Source organism: Centruroides sculpturatus, unplaced genomic scaffold (assembly GCF_000671375.1).
Source record: "Centruroides sculpturatus isolate CEXI.00-Female unplaced genomic scaffold, Cexi_2.0 scaffold1892, whole genome shotgun sequence".
Classification (NCBI taxonomy): domain Eukaryota; kingdom Metazoa; phylum Arthropoda; class Arachnida; order Scorpiones; family Buthidae; genus Centruroides; species Centruroides sculpturatus.
This window is the reverse complement of record NW_019386211.1, coordinates 18488-27531: the sequence shown is the minus strand read 5'-3', so window position 1 is coordinate 27531 and position 9044 is coordinate 18488. Positions and strand designations below refer to the sequence as shown.

The 9044-nt window shown below is 29.8% G+C and overlaps 1 protein-coding gene across 1 annotated transcript in view; it reads left to right on the top strand.

The window, feature by feature from the left end:
* The first annotated feature begins 1630 nt into the window (after nt 1–1630).
* Nucleotides 1631–9044, top strand: part of LOC111614102 (transmembrane protein 184B-like) — a 21562-nt gene continuing 14148 nt past the window's right edge. The window contains exon 1 of the mRNA XM_023355479.1: nt 1631–1823. Coding sequence (XP_023211247.1) covers nt 1817–1823 — 7 coding nt within the window. The 5' untranslated portion in view covers nt 1631–1816. The remainder of the gene's footprint in view (nt 1824–9044) is intronic.

Genomic DNA, 9044 nt, shown 5'->3' with positions numbered 1-9044 from the left:
CGACCAATTAGCCATCACCAGCCGTAACGTTATGCAAATCTGTGATTCCCAAGCCATAGTCTTATGCAAATCATGCCGTGTGGCGTAATTGTCTGCTGACCAATCAGTGGCTGTACTTTCAAAAAGCCAACGGCCACTTTCAACCATCTGTCGATGACCGTTACGACTAAAAATAAACTTCGCTAGGTCTTACTTTCAGAGGGAGGTCTTATATTTCGCAATTCAGCAAAATCTGTGCTAGGTCTTATTTTCTGCGGATGTCTTATTTTCGGGGAAACACGGTATGACTCGAGTTATGGACTCGGAGTCATCCATCACTACGCTTACAACATTGTCTGATGAGCTGAAGGATTATTTTGAATAAAACTAGAGACCAATCCAGAATTTGCATCTAATATGCCATATTGTAAAGTAATCTTGGTAAATTTCAAATTTTACCAAGGCACTTTGTACTCTAAAGAGGAATTAACATCAAAATTTTTTAAAATTTTCTATTTGGAAAGTTATTGACTTTCATCTTCAAATTCTTCCTCATTAAATTTACATGTAAGTTACAACTTAACACTTTTCAGTAACTTCTTTTGTGACAATTAAATTGCGCTCTGTCTTTCATTTTATCTTCAATGTTAAAAATTAAATTTCAATTCCTGTAACTCGAATCTGATATATTTATTTTTATTGATTATATACATAAAAATTTTCCGGAAGTTAAAGTAACAACTGAAAATATTTCAGGCGCTTGCTTTATTTGTTTATTATGGAGTAAAGGGAATAAAATGCGCATAGAAAATCGAAATGGATTAACATACAGTACATAATACTTATTCTAACGATAAATACAAAGTGCGAATGTAGTAAAATAAGATTATAATAAATGAAAGCTATTCACTACAAGTTCAAACAGTTATTCATAGAATCCGTTGAAGAGAGAAAAAAGTAGCGACTACCAAGTTCGCAGTACAAAACGATATTAATGAGGAGATATTACTGTAATAAGGCGGTGGTAAGAATTAAAAAGACACGTTTCATGTGGTTGAGACACGGAATTTTTATAGATTTGGTTCCTTGATCTAACATTCCAATTAGTCTCGAATATTCTTCCTCGTAATTTGATTGTTCTCTCACTTATTTTTAAGTAAAATCAGAGACTGTTTCGACCGCGAGATTAATGTCCAATATTTAAGTCGACACCTGCGAATTCGATCCCAATTGGAGATGTCTTTTGATCTTGGAACTTTCAGTCAGTGCATACTACAGTACTTCCTGATAGTTATTGTTTCAAAGTTCAAAATTTCTGAAGGTAAACAAAATTTTAAAGTGTTATTTTACAATATTATTAGAGATGGAGTTAGGTGAGTGCTTTAAAATAAGTATCGAACTGATAAAAGCGTACGAACGGTCATTCCATATTTTACGACGATTTAAATTCCTGTAAAAAAAATGATTTACTCGAATCTGATATATTTATTTTTATTGATTATACATATAAAAATACATAATATTAAATTTAATCACTTTATATTACATTCGTATTCAACCCGAAAAATATACAGTATTTAATTATAATGAAATTAAAAAAAAAAAAAATCTGTACAAATGAACATCGGAAACAAAGAGCGCTCTCTAGAGGGAGGCATCATTGTCACTGCTGGTGATGACGTCACCAGTTGACACTTTGCGTTATTACGTTTCTTAGATAAACAAGATACGATATGTTAACAGTTGGAATTTGGGATTTATAGTTCTTTTTAGTTTGATTACCATAAGTTTTGCCACTAATTCTAATATTCAATGAATTAGTAAACGGATCCAAGGTATGAATGGTGAGTGAGTGATTTCTATATTACTTCAATGCAACGAGAAGTAGGCCTAGTTTTAATTTGTTTAAAACCGGAAATGAAATATTAAAAAAATGAATTTTCTCGATACGTAAATTGCTTCCTTCGGTGTTTATTATTGCCGTCTTAACATATAATTATCAGTCATTTTTTTATTATACCAATCTTTACGTGCTTGATCTGTTTAAGTAGGCGTTCCTCTATGTATAATTGAAAATTTCAACATTTCCATGAAGTAATCTATAAATAACGCTTATCTACTTTCTTATAATAATATATATGTACACTTGAGACGTTTGGAGCTGAAAACTAATTATAACATTGATAAATGAACAAAAGTTTTATAGAAATAATGAAAAGACCTAAAGCTAAATTTATACAAAACATTACAAATATTTAAGTTATTTGAATTATATATGGAAATTGAGAAGGATATAGAAATGTTATAAATAACTTGATGCAAGAAACTTTTTAGAAATATTTAAGCTGTTTTGTAATCTGCATTTGTAACATTTAGCTTATGAAATAAATCATTTGTTTGTAAATTCAATAAACTTTATGCTTAAAACTAGTAATTTATAGAATTTATAAATGCTAAAGTCTGTTATGCAGAAAATCTGAAATTCATCCTGATGTCGGCAAAATTTTATTTAAGCTTCTTTGGAAATTAGTATAATTTTATATTAATTGTAAAACAATTAAGAATAGAATTGTGTCGGTATTTCTAATATTTGTTTTAATTTGAATTAAAATAATATATACGATATTAATAAAGGATAACATAATTTAATAATAATAAGCTACTAGAATGTGATATTTTGATATGATTTAAACACAAGAAACAGAGTGTAAATTTATTTGTGTTGCTGTTTATATTCATTTCAAAAAAGAGCAAATTGTTTTCTTTCTTACTTGACATTATTATATATATTTGTTACTTTGCTGAAATAACTGCTTAATATTTTTTGACCTTTGCTTGTCTTATTAGCTAATGTGGTTTTCTTCTACAATGCCTGACAGTCTTTTGTTTCACTTAGATCCTTTTTGGTTTGTTGTATAATAATGTCTTGTGTCTTAAGTCCAATTTTCACAATATCGGTTTATTGTCTTACTAGATGTCTGCAAATGTGACCTTTCTTCTCGTGATGACGATAAAAAGTTCTCTTATTTTATTTGGTTTCCTTAAAACTTACTCTTTCTCTGTCCAAATGCTCATTTTTTGAGTATCACATTATGAAAGAGTTTGTTTATTGTTTGCTGTTGTAATGTTTGATTTATATCTACAGACAGCAGTGCTCCAGATCATTGTTTTTCAGGATTGTTATTTTGGTCTTCTGATTAAGTGTTCTATTTTTGAAGAATTTTCTGTTTTAAAGAATGCATATTTTTCTTTATTTACATTTATTGTTTGTGGTAAGCCATCTTCCAAGAATGTTCAAACTTTTGCACTTTTAAGTTATGATCCTTAAATCTGATGATTTTTCATGAGGTTTTTGTTTGGGTCTTTCTCCCAACAGCAAAAATAAGTTTGTAAGGTGTTTTCTGTGTCTCTCTTATTATAAAACACCTTATTGAAAACATTTGAAATATTGAAAACACTTTACATACTTTGTAAGGTGATTCCAGATTACACTATTATTGATAAAAATAGCAACATAGTTTGTTTAAAGCAATTAATTTTTTTATATCTAGTAGCATGCCATTATTGTATTAATTATATATTATTGTATTATTGTAATAATGTGTGCGTGGTATCTTGTCGGATTTTCTATATTAGCAAAAAGAAAGTCTCTTAGCTCGCAAAAAACATGGCGGTAATCTTATGAATGGAAACAAGGATTTAAAATCCATTACAGTCATACACTCATTATCTTTGAGGGTAACGCTCCTGTGCTTCTCCACCAGCTGTACTGCGTTTTTTATAGCAAAAGGATATTCCTGTATTTTCGGTCTTATAAAATTGCACACATTTTGGGGCTTGCAAATTTGATATGTTACACATCATTTTTTGTCTTTGAAGGAGTGACATATTTACAAAGATGAGGGGTCCCAATGGGCAGCCCTATGTCTGCTATTTTATGTGAATTGGTTTTGCGTCGTTTGGAAAACAAAGTTCTTTCCTTCTTTCAAAATGACATCATTTTGTACGCAAGATATGTAGATGATGTTTTCATACTCTGGAGGAATGATGGTTGCAGTCGGGAATTTCTTAATAAAATCAACGAAAACCCGTATGGTCTGATATTATCATTGGACCAAGAAAGTGCTTATAATGTAAATTTTCTTGATCTTTCAATCACATGCAAAGAGGGTGAAATATGGACAGACATTTATAAAAAACCGAGTTATCAGCCTATTATTATTTCAAAAAATTCTTTCAATCCTAGGAATTTTAAACATGCGACATTTCGTGCATGGATCAAGTGTGCATACACACATTGTACCAGTGTTTATGATACATATAAGGAATTAAATTACATTCGTACAACAGCTTTGCAGCATGGTTATCGGACAAAAGAAATTGAAGGGCTTATTAATAAGTTTCAGAAACCAACAAAACGACAACTTCTGAATAGGGATGAAAGAAGAAAAGTAGTCCTTAATTATTTTCCTTTCTTGCACACATTGATGAAAAGAGTGGCCAACAACAATAACATAAAGAATGCTATATCTTCGTAATCCTACGATATATAGATTATTAAGAAACGACAAGAAAAAAGAAAACCAGAATAATAGAACGGGAGTGTATGCTATACCGTTAAGGGATCGTCAGTTTAACTCTGATCTATTATACGTTGGTGCAACTATGCGACATTTAATGCAGAGAATTAAAGAACATAAATACTCAATCACTAAGAGCTTGGATAGCACTGTACTTGCGGCTTTCGCTAAACAACAGGAAGTCAACGTGCATTGGGACAAGGCCTCTATCATCAGGGCCACGAACAACAAGCAGGTCCTGAAGTATCTTGAGAAGCTGGAAATATACAAAGCCCACATTACACGGGCTGTATTAACCACAGGGATGCGGATGGTTTATCCACCGCATGGAAATCATTTTACCATCGCACATAATGGTAATCTACTAATAGGCATTAATGCGGCAAAAAAAATTCGATTATGTTTATTTTTATTTTATTTTTATTCCTATACAAAGCATATGCGCAATTTATGTACGTTTTTACTATGCAACTGCGTTTTACGTTGAAATTTGAGTTTTTAAAAGCTAGTATTCTATTTTTAGCATTCTTTTAGTTTGAAATAGTTTAACTGATAAAGGCTGTTTAAAACAGTCAAAAACGTTATTATTCTTATTAAATATTGCTGGGATTAATAAGGTGTTGTTTGTTAGTTATATATTATCCAGTAAGTTCTTTATTTATTTAATATAAAACTTGCAAAAGAATTTGACTGACTGACTATTTACAAAAATCAGTCAGTCCACATTGCTATAATGAAAATGTAAATTAAATTTTAATTATAATTTATGTAAATATGATGATTTTTTAATTAAAATTTGTTATTAATATAAGAAAGAAGGGATAAAAGTAATACAATTCAAAATTTTAGTAGAGAATATAACAACATGCAAAAACTTGTGGAAGGAAAAAGATTCCAAAAACTGCAAGAATGCTACACGATAGAAAAAATATTTTTACATCAAAAATTTTTTTTAAAGGAAGGAATTTTTAAGAAGTTTATTCTTTAGTCATATCTTACTTCATTCTTATTTTTCAGTTTTAGAAAATAAACTTCACTATATCTAGAATCTTTTTCCAAAAAGATAAGATATTTTGCTCTTTCTTTTGACATTCAGAAAAGGGATATCTCTTCAATTTTTCTGTGATGAAAACTTTATGCAAGTCCTCAGGCTCTTCTGCTATTTTTCTGTCTGTAATCTGAATAATTTGTTTGAAGGAATCTTAACTTGGATGATTTAATCTTTCATGAAGTTCAACTTCATGAAAGATTAAATCATCCAAGTTAAGATTCTGTATTCGTTACTGGAACATATTTTTGTGTTTTAAATGCACTATTGTTGTTGTTTCATATATATAATATAATCTGTCAACTGTTTTCAAGATTACTACTCCATACATATCATACACCATCACATTATCATTAAACTATATCTTATATCCTTGTTCTGTCAATCATCCTACAAAAATTAGGTAACTTTCAAAGATTAGAATAAGAACATTTTCCACATAAAATGTGTTTCTTCCATTTTTGTTTTGTATTTAATACTATAAGACCCTTCTTCATTGATAGACTTTTTTCACATGCTATTCTTATTGGTCCATTATAAGGAAACATTTTCAAAAATTTGTTCTCTCCTTGTGTCATATGTTCTGAACAAGCATTGTCTAAAAAACAATCATCATTTTTCATTTTTTCATAATGCAAATTGTGCATTGCTTTAGATTTTTTAGTTTTCTCATTGTAAAATTTTATCTTCTACTGTTATCTGGTTGATTGTGCATTTTCATTCTTTTTCTTCATTTTTCTGTGCAAACTTGCAAAATCTTGCAGTATGATTTGCTTGACCATAGCAAAAACATCCAAAGACTTTTCTACTTGCTGTCTGCACTTCACTGTTCCTTTTTAGATCTCCAAATTCTTTGTGATATTTCTTCTTTTCTATGCTATTAATGTACTTGCCACCTTTAGAATGGGAAATAGTGGGACATTGGTAGAAAAATGCTGATTTTTGAATAAAAACACTGACAGCATAAAAAGTGATAAAATTATTTATTGTGTCTTTTATTTATGTTTATCCTTACTGGACAATGAAGTGCATTCAATAGACACCAAGCTTTAGTTTACATCTGCCTTTATTCTGCTGTTTAGGTGCCAATACATTTTGGGCACTTGCCCCTTTTATTTATTAACATTGATATTGCACAATGAACTTATTGAAAATCTTTAATAAACAAAACTAATGTTATCTCTGCATATATGCTGTCAAGAGAATGGCAATAGCTTTATACTCTAACATCACAATTTAATAAAGATCAAGTATTTTATTTAAATCTACACCTAGATTTATGATGTGTCATGAGTCTTGCTATTGCCCGATGAGTGCCCTTTGTGCAATGTTTTGTTTTCTTAATAATTTCTTTTGTAACAGTGTACTTATGACAGATGCTATTAGTCAGTTTATTGACCTTCACTGCAGTTATGAAGGATAGTGTTTTCTGGTTGTGATTTAGTTCCTATCTGTCTTATCATAGTGACTATTTCTTTTGTATTTCTTTTCATCACACAGCAATGCAGGGGAGGCCCTACAATGTTGTGTGGCAAAATCATCAGCCTTACTACAGTATTTTACAAAGCTTACAAATTTTTGTAAAATTCCACAAATCTCAACAAACCATCTTGTTTCTTTTCTTGAGAAAGTTTGTACCATATGGCCTGTATATTCTTAAGTGATGAATCAGATGTTATTTCTTTTTGGGAGGAGAAACTGTACTGCTGCTCAGTAATTTGGTCTAACTGTAAAAGTAAACTAAATTTGTTTCCTTCTGCTGATGAATTGGTCATAACTGATTTAACCACAAACATGATAGCACTAATGTTGTCGGACTTGAAGTTGCAATTTATCATATCTGCCATTTAAAATTATCATATTTAAGCTAAAATTTTTGTACATATATAAAAATATCAATCTTGTTTCTTTCTCAATTGAATGGGTCTGAGAATATCGTTCTGGTTTGCTTTAGTCCTTCCTAATAAAATACATAACAGTCCAGATTTTTAAAATGTCATTGTTTGCTGATTGTTATTATGCATATCAGTGCAGTAAGCTACATGTTACACTCTTGGATGCTGTTTCCTATTTTTTTTTGGGGCAATAGATACTTTTCTCATGATACTCACGTTGCCTGTGGAGGATCTGGTTTCTTTCTCAACACTTCCAGGATTTTTGTACAAAGCTCTTCACTCTCATTGTCTGTGAGGAAGGTGCCTACATTATCTTCCTCAGACTGCATCAAGCCATTTCAAATACATTTTATTACATTTTTGATAGTACATATATACAATATCACTTTTCAATTAGAATTCATCTGGAGTAGCCATATTGTATGGCTATAATTTCTATAAATCTCAGTTTCCTTTGTCTATCTACCACACTTGTTTATAAAAAGGTTCTGAGGTACTGGTACACTGGAATTAAAATATGCTACTGTAGGAATTTCTTGTTATACAAATTACTATGCAAGGACAAGCTATGCACATCAGGGGTATATAGAATCTCTGTTAGGGTTGATAGATTTGGAAGGAGTCTAGAATACATAGGGGCTGTCATTTGCTAACCATTAAATTGAAAGAACATAAATACAATAGAGAAGATATAAATGGTCACAGCTCTATCTTTGCATCAGAATTGAGTGGTTCTTAGATAGAATTAAAAGACTATATTAAGTATTAGTGAGAAAAAGCAAATTCACTTATGTATATACTTTATAATGCCAGTCAACAGCCAGTTAACATTAGTTTTTTTTTTTTTTTTTACCTTATTGAAATTTAGCTTGAGCAATAACCAAAATTCAGTAGTCTGGTGGTCAAATTTTACTACCAAAAAATTTTAATTGACTACTAAAGAATTACAAATAGTAACCAATGAACTATAAGCATTGATCCAAAACTATTATTCTGGTCACCAATACCCTGTGGACATCCATTTAATGAATTGTATATGATATGTGAAAAGTTGTAAATGAGTGAACTTTATTTAAAAAGTTATTAGTAAATACCTATAACTTAATTTATCTTGTTATTTTTTAAATCAATAATCTGTCAGATGAGCTAAAATTATTAATTTTGAATGGGCTAGATTGAAATTATGAAAAAGTTTTTAAAGTAATTAAAATCATTGCACTCTTAAAAGTTTAAATGAGATACTTTAGCATATAAAAACTTTTTCCAGTTATAAGTCTATTGTGTAACATATTGCACGTCACACAAAGGGTAAGGTTACACAATTTAGGGTTCAAATTAAGTACCAGGCCAGGACTTAAATAGGAAGTAAAATACAATGACCCAAAATAACACTTGAATAAGTAAAAATCAACAATAATATTTATTAGATTGAACAGTATTATATATATATATATATATATATATATATAAATAACAATGATTATAATAAGAATTAGTAATGTGTATATATTTCAAATATTCAAAAAAAAAAAAAAAAAAAAA